Source organism: Rhinatrema bivittatum, chromosome 1 (genome assembly GCF_901001135.1).
Source record: "Rhinatrema bivittatum chromosome 1, aRhiBiv1.1, whole genome shotgun sequence".
Taxonomy (NCBI): Eukaryota; Metazoa; Chordata; class Amphibia; order Gymnophiona; family Rhinatrematidae; genus Rhinatrema; species Rhinatrema bivittatum.
Window position 1 is genome coordinate 136,947,220 of NC_042615.1, and position 19,992 is coordinate 136,967,211.

The window sequence follows — 19,992 nt, forward strand, 5'->3', positions numbered from 1 at the left end:
ACGAACTTGAACTCAAGAAATTGGAGACCCTGGATTGTACAGAGACTGAGTTTGTTTGCCTGAAAGGGCTTCGGCCCCAGAACCATATTGGGAGCTTCAGACCTATTGGATAGAGATGCTTCATCAGTTCCACCTCGCACATCTCTGTAACTTAACCTGGCAACCGAAGAGGAGACCGCCCTTTGAAGGAGGGTACTGTTGCATTCGTGCCTATTCTCGCCCCACCCTCTCTACCTTGTGGCGACTCCCTTCAGCTCTGACGGACAGATGTGGCCACGGCTTCTCTTCGCCATTTTCTTCCCGGAATCCCCGGGCTGGCATGAAGCTACGGATCTGCCATGTTCCTGATGACGTAAGGGCGCGCGCGGTGCGCTCCAGACTTGTACAAACAGGGCACGAACCTCGGGGACGTCCCCCGTAGTGACATCATCCGCTTCCAACATAAAAGGTCTTTGATTGCTAATTCAAATCGAGTTAGCAAGGACAAGGGTTGGAACCCCTTCCTCGCAACTCTCGGGGAATCCTTTCTCTGCTGCTCTGCCTCAACAGACTCACCTAGGGGTACCCGCTCCTTGGGAGCCCCGCTCTCTCTCTTCTTGATTTCAGATTGTTGGACGGGATCCGGTACTTGCCCCTCGAGGGCCTACATTCCCGAATACTCAGAAACCTCCTATTGCCTGGAGGCGATCGCAGATGTGAACACAGTGAGTCCTATTACAGACAGGAACCGGTACTCGCTCCACAAGGGCCCATGTTCCTAATCTCTAAGACTCTCTTCAAAGAGCAGATAGAGCAAAAAGATTCCAAATATCCCTGCCAATTGATAAGCAAGTTGTTAATACAAACAAAAATATACTTTGAAATGTCTATATAAAAATGCTAGAAGTCTAAAACATAAGATGGGACAGTAAGAGTGCAAAGCACTGGATGAAAAGGTACATATATCTGGCATCTCTGAAACATGGTGGAAGGAGGATAATCAATGGGACAGTGTGAAACCAGGGTACAAATTATATCAAAATGATAGAATGAATCAAACTGGTGGAGGGTTGGCACTATATAATTAAAGAAGGCATTGAGTCAAGTAGGATAAAAGTTCTGCAGGAAACAAAATGCAATTTTGAATCTTTATGGATAGAAATTCCAGGTGAAAAGGGGAATAAAATAGCAATGGGGGTGTATTACCGTCCACCTGGCCAGAATGAACAAACAGACAATAAAATGCTAAAAGAAATTAAGGAAGCTCACAAAATCAGCAGCATAGTAACAATGGGTGATATTAATTTCCCCAAAATTGACTGGGTGAATGTTACATCAGGACATTCTAGAGAAGTAAAGTTCCTAGATGAAATAAATGATTGCTTCATGGAGCAGCTAGAACAAGAAACCAATAAGAAGGGAAACTATTTAGACCAAGGGACTTTAGTGGGACAAAGGATTTGATGTGAGCGGTAACAGTGTGTGGAGCCATTTGGGTAATAGTGATACAACATGATCAAATTTTACTCAATAAATGGAAGGAGGACACTAAATGCGACAGCATTTAACTTGTCAAAAAGGTAACTATGATAAAATGAGTGATATGGTTAGGAAAAAATGAAAAGTGCAGCTTGCAAAGATTAAAGGGTAGGATTTTAAAGTGTTATCTGGCGTACACACATGGATGCGCTGATTTTATAAAATACACGCCAGATTTTATAATTCGCACATGTATGTGCGGGCGGCGCACGCAAGGGGGAGGGGGTAAAATTTTGCAAAATTTGCACAGCGACGAGATCAGGCTCCCCCAGTTCCCACCCAGTCCACTCCAATATAGTCCCCTTCCCTTCCCCTCTCCTCCCCAACCTCTAAATCCTCTTTTTTTTTACCTTTTATTCTTCAAGTTACTACAGATTCCAACCTGAAGTAACTTGCGCGTGCTGGCAAGCTGGCCGGCGAGCGAGGCTCCGGGACAGCGATGACTGGCGCCACGCATGTAAGTGGAGATTTCTATGCACGTGGCTGATTTAAAAATCTGGCCATAAGTGTTTATATCAGGCATGGACATTGTTTAAAAATACCATCTTGTTGGTCTGTTTTATAAAAAAAGTGCTTAAAAAAAAGATCTTGAAAGCCAGGACAACATGTATTCCACACAATTGAAAGGTGTAAAATGGAAAAGGGATCCGAATGAAGAAACAGGAAACAGCATAAGCACTGGCAAGTTAGATGCAAAGCATTGATAAGGAAGGCAAAGAGAGAATTTGAAAAGAAGCTTGCCATGGAAGCAAAAACTCATAATAAAAACTTTTTCAAGTACATTTGAAATAGAAAACTTGTGAGGGAGTCATTTGGACCATTAGATGATCAAGGGGTTCAAAGGGGAACTTAGGGATGACAAAAGCCATAGCAGAGAAACCAAATGCCATAAATGAAATTCAAAGGTGATGATAAAGCAAAATTGAAACAAATCTCAGGTGTACTTAGGTTAAATTAGTAGACTAAAGAGTAAGCAAATCACCTGGACAAGACAGTATACATCCCAGAGTGCCAAAAGAACTTAAATTGAAATTACAGATGTTATGGAAAAATGACAAACAGCACAACAGCATCCTGGAGACAGGTTTTTTTAATGCCTTTATTAGTGCCCACAGCAAGTCAGTCAACATCAACTTCCAACTTATATAGTATGCTGCAGTGTATAATATATATAGCCCTTCTCTGGTAAACAGCTGGGCAGTGATCTAATTAATTAAAGTTAGCAAGAGTAAATACATGCACATTCCTGATTTTCTCTTTTTTATCATTATTTATTTATTTATTTATTTATTAAAGGCTTTTCTATACCGAATTTCTTGATACAAATCAAATCAACTCGGTTTACATCAAACAAGTAGGAACTATAACCAACCAAACAGTAAAGACAATTTGAAGGAGTAAAGTTACATTATAACAAGGATGAGTAACTTGGAGGAGGAAATAAGAATCATCTATGGTAAATGTAGACTGGAGGGTTGCCAATATAATGCCAATTTTTAAAAAGCGATCAAGGGGTGATCCAGGAAGTTACTGTTACACTCCGCTGGCTGGGAGCGCTAGGGGGTGAAATGTGTGCCCCTTTGCGGTAAGATGGACCTCGTCTAGGGTTGGAGATGACCAGGCCCCTGCTGATCTGCCTGCCTAGTGGTCCTCCGACTACTCCACGCCCTTTCGGACTTGCCACTGGGTAGTGACGAGGATAGCAGGCCGGTCAGGAGACGAGGACGGACAAGGACTGAAGCTTGAAGGCTGAGACGAAGACTTCAGGGCTCAGGAGTAGAATACAAGGCATCGACAACAGAAACGAAAGACGTCAGGACATCCAGAAAGGCGAGTGGATGGAAGCTCACCCATAGAAGGCATCTGGAACTAGAGTAGATGGAGGCTTAGGGCATCAGAAATGTCTGAGGCAAGGATATCTCTTATGGACCTTGGGAAATCCAGACGAGACAGGAAGAACTGGGATGACTTGGACAAAGACAGATGGGCACTGTTCCTCAGGGCACCCTACACAGCCCACCGACACGGGCAGACCCAATGGGCTGGTCACGGACCACCCTGTCCCACTGCGCGCCCTACACAACCTGGAGGCTGGTCATGAACCATGCGGGAGCGGGGCAGGCTCAGGAAAGGAATCCAACTGATTGAGGCTCCAATGTCCGAGAACAGGAACTGGACGAAACGGATTTACCCTCAGGATGGACATCCGGAGGACTCGAGGAGCTGGAACATCACAGGAACAGACATCAGGAAGATCAGGAACGTAAGGACCTCTAGCCATCGAGGACATCAGGCCTTCCGGAACATCAGGACATCAAAGACAGAGATCAAGAACGACAGAGATGAAACGAAGAGGGATCCCTTGAAATACTGAAACACCAAGCAAGATTAGGAACATGGCATCCAAGAGGAAGGAGAAGCTCCTCAGACTGGCTCATTGCAAAGGCAAGGCATGAATGAATCCAAGACCTTTATATAGGCAGAAGAGGGAGTTTCCAGGAAGTGAGGTCATCAGTGGGCCACTCCTATGCTGGCCCCCCAAATCACCAAAGAAGACGCGGCTTCGTCCCCTAGGAAGGAAGCAGGAAACAGGAAGCAGAACCATGGACAGCGGCCATGCTGCTGCTAATGCTGAAGAGCAGGGCAGGCAGAGGAACAGGCCCAGCGTTGTCAGCAGCTTTCAATCCGCAGAAGGCAGACTGAGGAGCCGCTCCAGCTGCAAGGAAATACAGGGACTGCGGCCTCCGGACCACAGGGTAGGCAGAGAGAAGGTAAGAGGCTGCCCATGAGGGCAGAATCATAACAGTTACAGACCAGAGAATCTGATGTCTGTGCCAGACAAAATGGTAGAAACTATCATAAAGAACAAAATTGCTGATTGAGGGTGTAAATAAACATGGATAAAGGTGAGACAGTTGATACAGTATATTTGAATTTCCAGAAAGTATTTGACAAAGTCCCTCATCAGAGACTTAGGAAATTAAAAGTAATGGGATAGATGGTATTGTGGATTGGGAATTGGTTAAAAGAAAACAGAAAGGTCTAAATAGTACATTTTCCCAATGGAGAAAGGTGAATAGTGGAATGCCCCAGGGATCTGTTCTGGGAACACTGCTTTTTAGTATATTTATAAATGATGTGGAAATGGGAACAAATGAGGTGATCTAAATTGCCGATGACACAAAATTATTCAAAGTTGTTAAATTGCAAGAGGGTTGTGAAAAATTACAAGAGGACCTTGCAGAATTGGAGACTGGGCATGCAAATGGCAAATGAAATTTAATGTGGACAAGTGCAAAGTGACGCACTTAGGCAAGAGTAACCCAAATTATAGCTACACAATGCAGGTTCCACATTAGGAGTCCTTCATTCAGGGAACGGATCTAGACATCATCATTAATATGATGTTGAAATCTTCTGCTCAGTGTGCAGCAGCAGCCAAGAAAGCAATCAGAATGCTAGGGATTATTAGGAAAGGAATGGAGAATAAAACAGAGAATATCATAATTCCTCTTTATCACTCCATGGTGCGACCTCATCTTGAGTATTGTGTACAGTTCTGGTCACCACATCTCAAAAAAGATATAGCAGAATTAGAAATGGTACAGAGATGGGCGACCAAAATGATAAAGGGGATGGAACAATTCCCCTTTGAGGAAAGACTAAAAAGGTTAGGTCTCTTCAGCTTGGAGAAGCGATGGCTGAGGGGACATATGATAGAGGTCTATAAAATAATAAGTGGAGTGGAACTAGTAAACATTAATTGGTTGCTTACTCTTTCAAAGAGACCAGGGGACACACAAAGAAGTTGCTAGGCAATACATTTAAAACTAATAAGAGAAAATATTTTTTTACTCAACGCATAATCAATAGGGATGTGAATCGTGTCCTCGATCGTCTTAACGATCGATTTCGGCTGGGAGGGGGAGGGAATCGTATTGTTGCCGTTTGGGGGGGTAAAATATCGTGAAAAATCGTGAAAAATCAAAAAATCGAAAAATCGCAAAACCGGCACATTAAAACCCCCTAAAACCCACCCCCGACCCTTTAAATTAAATCCCCCACCCTCCCGAACCCCCCCCAAATGACTTAAATAACCTGCGGGTCCAGCGGCGGTCCGGAACGGCAGCGGTCCGGAACGGGCTCCTGCTCCTGAATCTTGTTGTCTTCAGCCGGCGCCATTTTGCAAAATGGCGCCGAAAAATGGCGGCGGCCATAGACGAACACGATTGGACGGCAGGAGGTCCTTCCGGACCCCCGCTGGACTTTTGGCAAGTCTCGTGGGGGTCAGGAGGCCCCCCACAAGCTGGCCAAAAGTTCCTGGAGGTCCAGCGGGGGTCAGGGAGCGATTTCCCGCCGCGAATCATTTTCGTACGGAAAATGGCGCCGGCAGGAGATCGACTTGTAACCCTACTCCTTAAAGTAGGAGTAGGGTTACAAGAAGAACTAGGGTGATTATTATAAGTATGGTGATCGGGAGGTGCAATAATCAACTTCAACGTGATTAACTAATGCGTTCATGAATACATCCCTGAGGAAGTCTGCTACGGCGGACGAAACGAGATCGTCGTCGGGTGATTGAACATATGAATAGACATTTAATAGTTCATGCGTTATATACTGAGAGGGAGTGCGCTGTATATTATGTGAAATGTTCATAAGATATTTGTCGACATATTAATCATGTTGGGGTATTTTATAAGTTAGAGAATGGTATGCGTGTGGAAAGTATGATTGGGGGTAATGAATGAGTGAGCGGTTTTTTATTAATTATTGTCTAGCTAGGAGTTCCTATGTATTAGAGGAGGATGATTTATATTGAATGTGTTTAATAAAAAAGATTTATTTGTAGAATATAGTACTGCGTATAGGACCTCTGATTGTATACTTTATGGTTCTGCAATGTGACACTCCTATTTTATGGTCACTAGGGAGTACACTCTGGATAAGTCACTATACCACCACTCTTACCAACCCCTAAGGGAACTAGACTTGTGCATGCAAGGGTTAGATGAGATGTGTGAACCCTACAAATGCTGTAGCTTACATTGTGATACTATTTACACACCAGTTCATTTATTTGGTTGTTACACAAAGGATGCAGCAATATAACCCATCCATACAGATCTGCAAACTACACCCAATGACTGTCTCTCACTGCTCAACTGGTGTTCTTACAAATTGGCTAAGGTGTGACAGAATGTACATTAAAAGAAAGGTTGGCAAAGACTGTGGAACAAACAAAATTACCCTGCCAGAGGATCTGCCAATAGTGCTTATAAGTATAAGAGGAAATGCAAGAACATAAACTAGACTCGGTTCCTTTGAGGTAATAACAGGATATCCCATGCCCACTACAGGGGCCACCTTCAGCAGATTTTTGTGAATCTGCCTTACATTTCTTAAATGAATCATTAATTACTTACTGTTGTCAGTTAACTCACTTACAGGCCCATTCAGTAAAGTCCGCGGGAGAGCCAGCACTCTGAGGCAAGTGCCCGCTCTCCCGACGCGCGCCCAGGCACCTCTCCTGGGCGCGTGATTCTCTATTTAAATTAGGGCCCACGCTAATAAGGAGGCGCTAGGGACACTAGCGCGTCCCTAGCACCTCCTTATTGGCGGAAGCGGCGGCTGTTAGCGGGTCTGACAGCCAATGCTTAACTTTACCGGTGTCGGTTGTCGAACCTGCTGACAGCATGGGTTTGGAAAACGGACGCCGGTAAAGTTGAGTGTCCGTTTTCCAACCTGCGGGCAGATTTTTTTTTTTTAATTTTTTTAATTCTTGGGGCCTCCGACTTAATATCGCTATGATATTAAGTCAGAGGGTATACAGAAAAGCATTTTTTTCTGCTTTTCTGCACACTTGCCCGGTGCCATCTGAAATTAACTCTTGTCTTTGGCAGGCATTAATTTCTGAGAGTAAAATGCGCGGCTTGGCTGCACATTTTACTTTCTGTATTGTGGATAACTAACTAATAGGCTCATCAATATGCATTTGCATGTGATGAGCACTATTAGTTTTGGGGGGGTTGGCTGCGCGTTTTCCACGCGCTATTATCCCTTACAGTATAAGGGGTAATAATAATATTTTCCTCATTTTATCACAGTTTCCCTTTTGAAAGTTTAGTGTTATAGCTGCAGATTTACTTATTGTCCCCCTTCCAGTTATTAGTTTAAATTTGATCATGTTATGATTACTATTGCCAAGTGGCCCCACTACCGTTACCTCTCTCACCAAATCCTGCGTTCCACTAAGAATTAAATCTAAAATAGCTCCCTCTCTTGTTGGTTCCTGAACCAATTGCTCCATAAAGCAGTCATTTATTACATCCAGGAACTTTATGTCTCTAGCAAGTCCTGATGTTACATTTACCCAGTAATATTGGGGTAATTGAACCCTAACACAAAGATTCTCTTAATGAACAATCCCACGATTGAAATAACTTTGTATAGAAAGACGTGGTATTTGATAGTTTTAAACAATCACAACGCTATATAAATCTTTTTGTCAATATTTACAATGTATATTTAAGGACCATCATACCACCCCCCAGTGCTTACAAGTTATACTTGCACTTTCTGCACTTTCACAGGGTCATGTTTAATCAATTGGTCCAACTGACATCAATGTTCAATTTTTCATTTTTTGCTGTATAATAAAAAAGGCAACTTTCCTTATTTCCTGGTTATCGGGGTTGTTTATCCCAGGGCTGTCGGAGGCACTTGTGCCTCCGACAGCCCCGGGATAAACAACTTGTGCCTCCGACAGCCCCGGGATAAACAACCCCGATAACCAGGAAATAAGGAAAGTTGCCTTTTTTATTATACAGCAAAAAATGAAAAAATTGAACATTGATGTCAGTTGGACCAATTGATTAAACATGACCCTGTGAAAGTGCAGAAAGTGCAAGTATAACTTGTAAGCACTGGGGGTGGTATGATGGTCCTTAAATATACATTGTAAATATTGACAAAAAGATTTATATAGCGTTGTGATTGTTTAAAACTATCAAATACCACGTCTTTCTATACAAAGGTAATTGAACCCTCCCATTATTATTGCACTGCCAAATTAGTTAACTTCTCTGATTTCTCTTAGCATTTCATCATCTGTCTGACTATTTTGTCCAGGTAGATGGTAGTATACTCCTATCACTATACTCTTACCCAACACACATGGGATTTCTACCCATATAGATTCTACTGAGCATTTAGTCTCTTATATGATCTTTATCCTGTTGGTCTCTATACCCTCCCTGACATAAAGTGCCGCACCCCCACCAAGTTGATCCTCCCTATTATTATGATATAATTTGTACCTTGATATAGCACTGTCCCATTGGTTATCCTCCTTCCACCAAGTCTCTGTGATGCCAATTATGTCAATCTCATCATTTGCTGCTATACACTCTCCCATCTTACTTCTTAGATTTCTGGCATTGGCAAACAGACATTTCAAAGTGTGTTTTTTGTTTGTATTAACAACCTGCTTTTCAGTTGTTAGGGATAATTCGGAAATAATTAGCTTCAGTGATTTTTTACATATAGGCACATGGACTATGTTTGCTTTTAATGGAACATCTCTGTTGGGATGCCCTAACTCTCCTGTTTCATTAATATCCTTCAAGGATACATTTCTCCGAACCATGCACTGCTGAGTGACTGTCGGCTTTCCCCCTTGTTCTAGTTTAAAAGCTGCTCTATCTCCTTTTTGAAAGTTAGTGCCAGCAGCTTGGTTCCACTCTGATTAAGGTGGAGCCCATCCTTTTGGAAAAGTCTCCCCTTTCCCCAAATGTTTCCCCAGTTTCTTACAAAGCTGAATCCCTCTTCCCTGCACCATCGTCTCATCCACGCATTGAAACTCTGGAGCTCTGCCTGCCTCTGGGTACCTGCACGTGGAACAGGAAGCATTTCAGAGAATGCAACCCTGGAGGTTCTGGATTTCAGCTTCCTACCTAAAATCCTAAATTTGGCTTCCAGAACCTCTTTCCCAGATTTTCCTATGTCGTTGGTGCCCACATGTACCACGACAGCCGGCTCCTCACCAGCACTGTCTATAATCCTATCTAGATGAAGCATGAGGTCTGCCACCTTCGCACCAGGCAGGCAAGTTACCAGGCGGTCCTCATGTCCACCAGCCACCATGCTATCTACATTTCTAATAATCGAATCACCAGCTATGATGGCCGGCCTAACCCTTCCCTCCTGGGCAGTAGCCCTGGGAGATTTGTCCTCAGTGCGAGAGGACAATACATCACCTGGAGAGCAGGCCCTTGCTACAGGATCACTTCCTGCTACACCAGGCTGATGTTCTCCTACTGGGAGACCTTTCTGATCCAAGGCAGCACTGGGGCTGCCAGACTGGATTTGGGACTTGGCTACTATGTCCCTGAAGGTCTCATCCATGTACCTCTCTATCTGCCTCAGCTCCTCCAAGTCTGCTACTCTAGCATCCAGAGATTGGACTCGTTCCCTGAGAGCCAGGAGCTCTTTGCTCCGAGTGCACACATATAATCTCTCACCGGTGGGTAAAAAATCATACATGAGACACTCAACGCAAAAGAATGGAAAGCCCCCCTCTTGCTGCTGGACTGCTGCTTTCATCTTAGTTTTATTTAGTTAAGTTTAGGATACTAAGGGAGTTGGAATGAGAGTACTTTAAATTTACAGGTGAATTTATTAATTAATCAGCTAGTGTCCTACAAGGGGATGATTAAACTTTCAATAAGGGCTGATACAATAGTATGATTTAGATAAGACCCTGATTGATTTTTAATGAGAAAGTGTTTCGTGCCTAAAAATGAAGGGTTGAGTGGGTGGGAAAGACAGACACTAGAATTAACTATCTCTGGCTTGCTTATTACCTCAGACACACACAAACTCTAAAGAATATATCCCTTAATTTCACCTTTCACCAAACTTTTACAAGCCCAAACATTTCTGAAAGCTATACTTACCAATCCTCTTTAACCACCGTTAAATTAATCTTCACTCAGTTAATGGAAGGGTTTGAGATTCCGGTCCTCCTTTACTGCAAAGGGGCCTCTGGAAGCTGTGGCTGTGGAAGTCAATCCCTGGATCGCTTGCGGTGACCTCTGGACTCCTCTCCCGGGGGATGCTGGGAGCAGTATGCAGATGAGCCTTCCGGTCCTCCTCTACTGTTGTTAATTGTTAATGTGTCAGCGCTGCAAAAAAATGGCTATCATCCATTAGCTCACAACATTAACATAAAATAAATGTTCCAAGATACAAATGACCAAAAGCTTAAGAAAAAGATATGCAGATCTCAAACCCAGACAAAAGTTGCAATATTTTGCACATATCCAGTTTCAATGGTTCTCTGTCCTTCATGTCAGCAAACTCTGCAATGACCACTACTAGAAACACTAGAGCTTGCCCTGATGCCCAATAACTTTTCCTTCAGAATCCAGAAACAGAGCCCATTTCCTTGTCAAGCTCTCTGGGAAACAGCCCCTCCAAGTCCTGTGAGAGTCAATATATAAGTAGTTTGTGGTCAATGGTATCAAAGGCCATGCTCATGTCGACAGAAACTTTGGCACCATCAGCAGTTCACTTTGATATTTACCGGGCCTACCAGAGCTGTCTCAGTGATATGGTAACTTCCGACCCCCCTCCCCCCCCCCACTAGCATGGGTGAAAAGGATTCAGGTACCAGCTCTTTTAATTTGATAGATTTCTCCTCCCCCAATTTTCTCTTTCTATACTTAGTGTAGCCTGGTAGCCAGACATAAGAGGTTGCTAGGTTTCAGTAATGAAAAGTATTTGGAGGCTGAGGGAGTTAATTAGATCCATGATTAGTGTATGTTTGGATGTCATTAATTTTGAGATTAGTAAAGCACATTTCATAGGAATCTGCTCAGGTACCCCAGAACATAGAGACATATGGGCTCTGAGAAAGTAGAATCCTGCCTAAAGTCCTCATGGAATGGGGATAAGGGGAAGAGTTTAAATCTTCATAGTGGCCTCTTCCTAACATGTCGGGGAGCCCAGAGAACCACCCGTCAGTTAAAACTGGGGCTAACAAAACAAAAAAATAATCGAGGAAGTCACCACAGATCAAAAAAAGGGTTGAAAGCATAGACAAATTTTACCTTCAGCTTGGGCAATAAACTAAAAGGCAAATGAGGACTAACTCAGAATGGCCTACTGGTCTGGCTTCAGGCCATCTGTTACCATGCACTCGTCTTGTAAAAGGGCTGAGAAAGCTCTTTTGGCTCGTGCCCCTTCAGAATGCAATCTGCGGGTGGCGATCCACCCCTAGAGTCGTCTCACTCTATAAAGCATCCTGGCAGACCCAGAAGTGTCGAGGACTTGGCTGATATCATGGCTCCACCCCTCACCCTATGACTGCGGGGGAATGCAGGACTGACTTCCAGTGAATGAAACAGTGGAGACAACAACAGTTTAGCAGCAGGATAACATAACATAACATAACATATGCCACACTGGGTCAGACCAAGGGTCCATCAAGCCCAGTATCCTGTTTCCAACAGTGGCCAATCCAAGTCACAAGTACCTGGCTTGTATCCAAACATTAAAACATCCCAAGCTACTAATGCTGGTAACAAGCAGTGGCTAATCCTTATTGATTAATAGCACTTTATGGACTTCTCCTCCAGGAAACTATCCAAGCCTTTTTTAAACCCAGCTACACCAACTGCCTTAACCCACATCCTCTGTCAATGAACTCCAGAACTTAACTGTGCATTAAGTGAAAATGAAATTTCTCTGATTTGTTTTAAATGTGCTACTCGCTAACTTCATGGAGTGCCCTCTAGGCCTTCTATTATCTGAAAGAGTAAATAACCATTTCACATTTACCCATTCAAGTCCATTCATGATTTTATAGACCTCTATCATATCCCCCCCTCAGCCATCTCTTCTCCAAGCTGAATATCCCTCTTTAGCCTTTCCATGCCCTTTATCATTTGGTTGCCCTTCTCTGTAATTTCTCCAGTGCAACTATATCTTTTTTGAAATGCAGCAACCAGAATTGTACACAGTATTCAATGTGCAGTCTCACCATGGAGCATTATGACATCCATCATTTTATTTACCATTCCTTTCCTAATAATTCCTAACATTCTGTTTGGTTTTTTTGACTGCCACAGCACACTGAGCTGACGATTTCAATGTGTTATCTACTATGACTCCTAGATCTTTTTCCTGGGTGATAACTCATAAAATGGAGCCTAACATCATGTAATTACAGTAAAGGTTATTTTTCCCTATATTCATCACCTTGCACTTGTCCACATTAATTTTCATCTGCTATTTGGATGCCCAATCTTCCAGTCTCACAATGTCCTCCTCCAATTTGTCACAATGTGCTTGTGATTTAGCTACTCTGAATAATTTTGTCATCTGCAAATTTGATCACCTCACTCGTCGTACTCCTTTCCAGATCATTTATATATATATATATATATATATATATATATATTGAAAAGCACCAGTCCAAGTACAGATCCCTGAGGCACTCCACTGTTGACCTTTTTCCACTGTGAAAATTGACCATTTAATCCTACTCTCTGTTCCCTGTCTTTTAACCAGTTTGTAATCCACGAAAGGACATCGCCTCCTATCCCATGACTTTTTAGTTTTCTTGGAAGCCTCTCATGAGGGATTTTGCCAAACTCCTAAAAATCCAAATACACTACATTTACTGGTTCACATTTATCCTCATGTTTATTCACCCCTTCAAAAAAAATGTAATCTATTTGTGAGGAAAGACTTCTCTTGGGTAAGACTTCCCTTGGGTAAATCCATGCTGGCTGTGTCCCATTAAATCATGTCTATCTAGATAGAGAAAATCTAGCAGGAAAATGGAGGAAAAAGGCAGGGGCTTCTATCCCCGGGTGCATATCATTCTTTGAAGGGTCCTGACAGATCCAGAACCCGGCTAATGATTACTTGTGTTATGGATCTGATTATATTGCACATGACTTCCTACTTGTGATGTGCAGTAAATCAGTGGTTCTCAATCCAATCCTTGGGACACCTAGCCGGTTTGGTTTTCAGGATACCCACAATTAGCTAGATATGCATGTATTGCCTCCATTGTATGCAAATCCATTTGATGCTCATTCATTGTGGATATCCCGAAAACCCAAGTGGTTGGGTATGTCCCAAGGAGTGGGTTGAGAAACACTGCAAAAAAAATTGTTAGAATATTATCTCTGGTGCAGGACTAACCAGGACCAGATTTAGGCAGAGGCAATGGAGGCAACTGACTATGGCACCAAATGTTTATAAGTGCTGGAGCATAAATTAAGCTTAAATGTAAGCCTGCTGCCTTTAAGCAGTTGCAAGAAATTCAGTGGCAGGGCCTCCTGCAACTCTCACACACTCACCGGTCCCGTGACACCCTGCCCCCTCCTCTTGCAGGAGGCCCTGTGCTGAATTTCCTGCAACTGCTTGTTGCTGCATCAGGCTCGCGCCATGAGGTAGAGGTGAGAAGGTATCAGGGAGTTGGTTGATGAACATGAACGAACTCCCCCTCCCCATTGCCTATAGGTGATGGCAATATACACCAGCCCTGAGACTGATAGGACATCTGTAATCATTATTTTTTTACTCTAAAATGCCTAAAGATTCTGGTTGTATTCAGGATCCGTACAAACCTCAGTCGACATGGAAGGAATATTTCAAGCTACAAGCACAGTCGCTCATGTGCCTGCATATCAGGGCAGGGCTTTGTTTAATAGGTATTTACAGAACTGATTTTGTTTGAATACATATAGAACAATGTGGAATTGATTGTTTATATTTCTGTTTGGTGTTGCATTAGCTAATAGAGGAGGAGCTATTAACCAGAAGGAAACAAACCTTTCCTCATAAGATTACATGATTTTTCCCTCCAGTCATGGGCAGGACACTTTTCAAAGTGGATAGCTAAGTGGATAGCTAAGGAGTTACCTGTCCATATTCCCCTGTGGTAATAATTTCACCCCCTCAGAGTAGCTGAAAGTAGTACTTTTAGCTGGATTAGAAAGCGGACCTTCCAGGGTAGTTTTTAAGTCAGGGATGAACTGCGTGGGTATAAGTGGATTTTACCATGTGCTTGCCCGGTTTTGCTCTCCTTCCTCCTTCTGCAGAAGCAGCAGGTGTAGAGTGCTGGGGCAGGGCGTACTGCAACCCTTTTGAGGACCGGTGCACAGTCTGCGGGCAAAAGTAGCCGCATCATTTGAAAATTGCTTTCTGCATAGAGCCTAGTGGTGCCGCTGTCTTCCATGGACAGATTCTGGGGAATCTACCGTCCATAATTCTGTCTGCACCTTCCACTAAACCGTGGCCAGTGGTTCCCGCACAGTTACTACGAGGCTGCCTTTCCCAAAGCTACAAGACGTGAAGGAAAAGAATTAAGAAAGCTGACACCTGAGCCACCCATACCACAGAGCTGGAGGAGGAGGCGGCGAGGCGAGGACCCCTCCTTCCCGGGGCGGGGGCTGAGGAAACAAAACTTCCTAGCAACTTGGTGTTAGTGTTGTTAATTTAGAGGCACAGTGACAAGCGAAAAATGTCTTTGATCCAGGTCAAGGTGCGTAGTTGTTATCTTGCCGGTAATGAGTACAAGTGCGTGGAGTTACTGCTTCACTGAATGCTTGGCATTTTCTTTATGTTCACCCTTCAGAGAGAGGATCGAAGGTTCTGCACCATCGCAAACAATATCAGGCACATCTGTGGGATGCTTCTATCAATGAAAAGGTAACAGCAGAGGCCATTTACAAACATAAAATGAAAGGATATTTATTTCATGAGGCACTGAAATTGTTATTTTTCCCCCACCTTTCCATATAGAATTGCGAATCAATTTAACCAGCTTGAGCTTCACACATCGTTCTGGGAGGTCTCGATCGCGGTTGTTTTTTTTTTTTTTTTTTAATCAGTTTTGAAAATAATTCGCTGCTTAGTGCTTAGTACTGCAGAACTAGTTATATTTGTAGTCGTCGAATTTTAATTCCCATTCTTGGGAACCTTCAGCAAAAATATTGAAGCTGTTTATACTAATGTAACTTATAAGTAAAAGCTGACTAGACCCAATTTATGTACTCATTAATTGACTCATTTATGACCTTTCTAATGCACTTATTTTAATAAAAAAAAAAAAAAGAGTGCACTTTTAAGTATACAGCAGGACACAAAGCATCTGACAGAAATAGAGAAATGTATGTGGAGGAGCTTGATGGGCTACATAGATGTCAATCAGGGTTTAGAAACCGTGCTAGTGACAGTTAGTGATAAGGATAAGGGTGTCTCAGGATAAGGGTATCTCAGCTCTGTTGATTTCTCTGGATTTGACCAGTGCATTTCACCTAGTGGATCATGGAGATAATTTTAATCCACTTGTATGTCCTTGGGGATGGGAGGACTAATTGGATTGAGTCTTTTCTCTCTGATAGATCGGTAGTTTTTCATTTCAGTGTGGGGTCCCTCAGGGTTCCCCTTTGCCTCCTCTATTATTCAGAATTTGTTTTTTGCAGCCTTTGGGTAATTTTATTCATTCACTGGGTTTTGAGGTGTTTATATATGCGGATGATGTGGAATTGGTGTGGCTCATGGGGAAAGATATGAATTTGTCTTTGTTGTTGGCGCAAGAGGGCCTACAGAAAATTGTTAATTGGATCGAGAGGAACAAATTGATTGTAAATGGAAAAAAATCTGAATGGATTTTAGGTGCAGGAAAGGAAGATATTCCATGTCCGGGGGTTCTTTTGATTAATGGAGAGGTAGTAAAATCTTCTTCTAAGGTTAGAAATTTAGGAGTGATGTATGAAGAGCTGTCTTTTGAGTCTCATATCTCTAATCTGGTTAGGTCTGCTTATTTTTAAATTGCGTCAGTTAAGAAGGCTAAGAAATTTGTTGAGTTTTGAGTCCTTTCGAACAGTGGTTCAAATGTTGGTTTCTCCTGTTTGCTGCAATTACTGTAATGGGGTTTTACGCAGTATTTCCGATAAGTTTGTGCAGCATCTTCAGGTAATGTAAAATATGTCAACAAGGCTGATCTTTCCCTGTCCACAGTGAACCAGTGCCCAACCTTTGTTAATACAATTCAGGAACGAATCCAATTTAAGATCTTGGTTTTGATATTTAAGTTTAGGCAAGGCTCTGGGCCGGGTTACCTTAAACAGCTGGTTAAACCTTATGTGCCCAATAGAAGTTTACTTTGTGGACAAGGAGTTTTAATCCTTATAACTACAGTTAAAAAGGTACGTACAGTTAAATGCAAAAAGAAAGTAATCTCCGTAAGAGACCCCGAGTTATCAAATTCTATCCCTTTAGATATTATGATGGAATCAAATTATTTAACTTTTAGGCAAAGGGTGAAATCCCAGCTGTTCCCTGGGAGGGGGAGGGGTGATGAGGATGGTCTGATTTGTTTTCCTCTTATTCTGATATGGGTGAGCATGATGTTGAAGATTTTAATGATTTTATATTGTTTTTATTGTATTTTTATTATTGTGTATTTGATTGTGTCGAGCACCTTTCTGATCAGGTTTCTGCTGACTGTATGATATATAAAAGTTGGAAATAAATAAATAAATAAAATGCAATTAAAATATGACGGCAGAAAAAAACCAAATGGACTATCCACTCTGCCCAGCAAACATATGGTAGTATTTGCTGTGCCATGCAGGTTACCCCCATGCTTATCAGTTTCCCAGACCATAAATGTCAGGGCTTTCATTAGTTGCTGTTTGAATCCAATTCTCCATTATCTCCATGCTTATCAGTTTCCCAGATCATAAAAGTCAGGGCCCTCATTGATTGCTGTTTGAATCCAATTCCCCATTTTCCCTTGCCGTTGAAACAGAGAGCAATGTTGGAGTTGCATCAAAGTATCATGTTTTTTGATTATAGGTAGTAAAGGCTGCTTCAGCAAGTTACCCCCATGCTTATTTGTTTCCCCAAACTGTAAAAGTCGGGGCTTTCGTTGGTTGCTCTTCGAATCCAATTCCTGTTTTTTCTGTGTCATTGAAGCAGAGAGCCATGATGGAGTTGCATCAACAGTATGAAGGCTTATTGGTTAAGGATAGTAATTGCCACACCAGCAAATTACCCCATGCATTATTTTCTTCATTTCCCTCCTTTAGTCTTTAGGAATCCATAGTGTTTATCCCATGCCCCTTTGAATTCTTTCACTGTTTTCGTATTTAAAACCTCAACTGGAAGGGCATTCCAGGCATCCACCACCCTCTCCATGAAGAAATATTTCCTGACATTGGTTCTGAGTTGTCCTCCCTGGAGTTTCATTTTGTGACCTCTAGTTCTACTGATTTATTTCCAATGGAAAAGATTTGTCAAATGTGTATCATTAAAACCTTTCAGATATCTGAAGCTCTGTATCATATCTCCCCTACACTCCACTCTTCCAGGGTATACATTTTCAGATCCTTCAGGCTCTCCTCATAGGTCTTCTCATACAGACCCCACACCATTTTGGTCACTCTTCTTTGGACCACCTCCATCCTGTCTTTCTCTCTTTTGAGATAAGGACTCCAGAACTGAACACAGTACTCCAAGTGAGGCCTCACCAAGGACCTGTACAAAGGCATTATCACCTCCTTTTTCTTACTGGTTATTCCTCTCTCTATGCAGCCCAGCATTCTTCTGTCATTAGCTATCTCCTTGTCACATTGCTTTGCCAACTTCAGCACTCCAGACACTATTACCCCAAGATCCCTCTCTTGGTTTGTACACATTAGTTTTTCACCCCCATCACATAGAGCTCTTTTGGATTACCACACCCAAGATGCATGACTCTGCACTTCTTGGCATTGAATCCCAGCTGCCAAATCTTTGACCACTCTTCAAGTTTTCTTAAATCTCTCTTCATTCTCTCTACTCCTTCCAGATCTTAGTGTGACCAACCCTTCAGCTTGTCACTAGATGGCCCTAGGTCTCTTACCATCTGGACTAGTAAAACCATGGGTTTTTCATTTCTCCTTCAGTCTCTCCATTGAGTGTACTATGATTGGAGTTAGAGGAGTATAGCATATGGTCAGTTTGAGTTAGAAGTTGAGGAGTAAGGAGCTGTTTTTGTTTCTCCCGGCTGAGTTGGACCCACTAACCCAGCTTGGTGTTTTTCTTGCATTTAAAGGAGATCCTTCTCACTACACTCCATGTCTGAGAGGATCTGCCTCCATTTTGTAGAGAGTGAAACTTTTTGTAACTTTTTATAGTTTTTTTTCTCATTCTGGGAAGCACCCTGAGTCTTGGGAAAGGAGCAACCCCTTCTAATCCTGAGAGCAAGGGCTGGAGAACTGTGGGTAAACCCTTCTACTCCCTAGAGGAAGCAAGACCAGTGACAGCACTACCCAGCATGAGGTATTTTGGATAAAGACTTTTGGATTTTTCCTCCTTTTTGTTCGTGTGGAGGTTTATCTCACCCCTCTGCACAACTGGGTGAAGGAATTAGAGAGCTGTAAACTAAACTGGAACATCTGGCCTCTTTGCCTGAGAGGTCCAAGGTTGTGCCATGAAGCCTTGGGAGACTCCCAATTGGATCTCCATTCCAAAGGGATCAGGACATAGGCTGTGGGTTTCAGACTGAACTTTGGACTCAGGTAGGTAGGATATTTTTGAGGCGTGGGGCCCCATACTTGGATTTTCTCTCCACTGGGCTGTTGCACAGATGAGTAGGCAGAGGCAAGCTCCAGCCCAGGAGCTGGAGAGATAGACACCAGCACCTCAGCAATAGTTCAACTACACTTTCATTTGTGGGACAGTGATTGACCTTTTGAAATTAATCAGTAAATATGATGTGAACACCCAATCTGAGTCCAGCCTGTCTGTCCAGGAAAAAAAATCACCTCACCAGAAAAATACACACACCATAGAAGGGTATCTCCATCTCCTGGGCCACAGAGAATTTCCTCTTCCCCCACAGAAAGAGCTCACTCCCTGGAAGTGCAGGAAGAAAGGGAAGGATAGCAAGAGCAGCCCTGACTTATAAATACTTTTATGGTCCTAGGGGAACCAACAACACCCCAGCAAAGGTTACATTAGTATCATCTGCAAATAGACAAATTTTACCTTCTATCCCTTCAGCAATGTCGCACACAAAGATATTGAACAGAACTGGACCTAAAACCGAACCCGTTGGCACTCTATTTAACAAGGAAAAGCTTGCGTAAGATTAATGTTTTGTGTTTTATTTTGCTAGCATTATCACATCTGTGTAGCACTTTTGTCCAAAGTGGTGTTCAAAGGCAAGCAAGCAACGTGCTCTCTAATAATATAGCAAATGTGGACCGGAGAATTTTCTGAGCCTAATTAGGTTGTTCTTTCAGGGTAGGGGAATTTCTGCAGACACCAGACTGAATAAGTTGTGTTGCGATGCAACTATAATGCTGAGATTAGCATCCTCTACTCTTGAGTTCCTTCATGTCCACAATGTGGACAGGCACTTGGTTTAACATTTCATCAGAAAGTTGCACTCGCTCTCAGATT

At 42.7% G+C, this 19,992-nt stretch overlaps 1 protein-coding gene across 1 annotated transcript in view; it reads left to right on the forward strand.

The window, feature by feature from the left end:
- Positions 1–15,011: 15,011 nt before the first annotated feature.
- Positions 15,012–19,992, forward strand: part of LOC115083518 (cyclic nucleotide-binding domain-containing protein 2-like) — a 316,705-nt gene continuing 311,724 nt past the window's right edge. The window contains exons 1-2 of the mRNA XM_029587398.1: positions 15,012–15,079; positions 15,173–15,246. Coding sequence (XP_029443258.1) covers positions 15,059–15,079; positions 15,173–15,246 — 95 coding nt within the window. The 5' untranslated portion in view covers positions 15,012–15,058. The remainder of the gene's footprint in view (positions 15,080–15,172; positions 15,247–19,992) is intronic.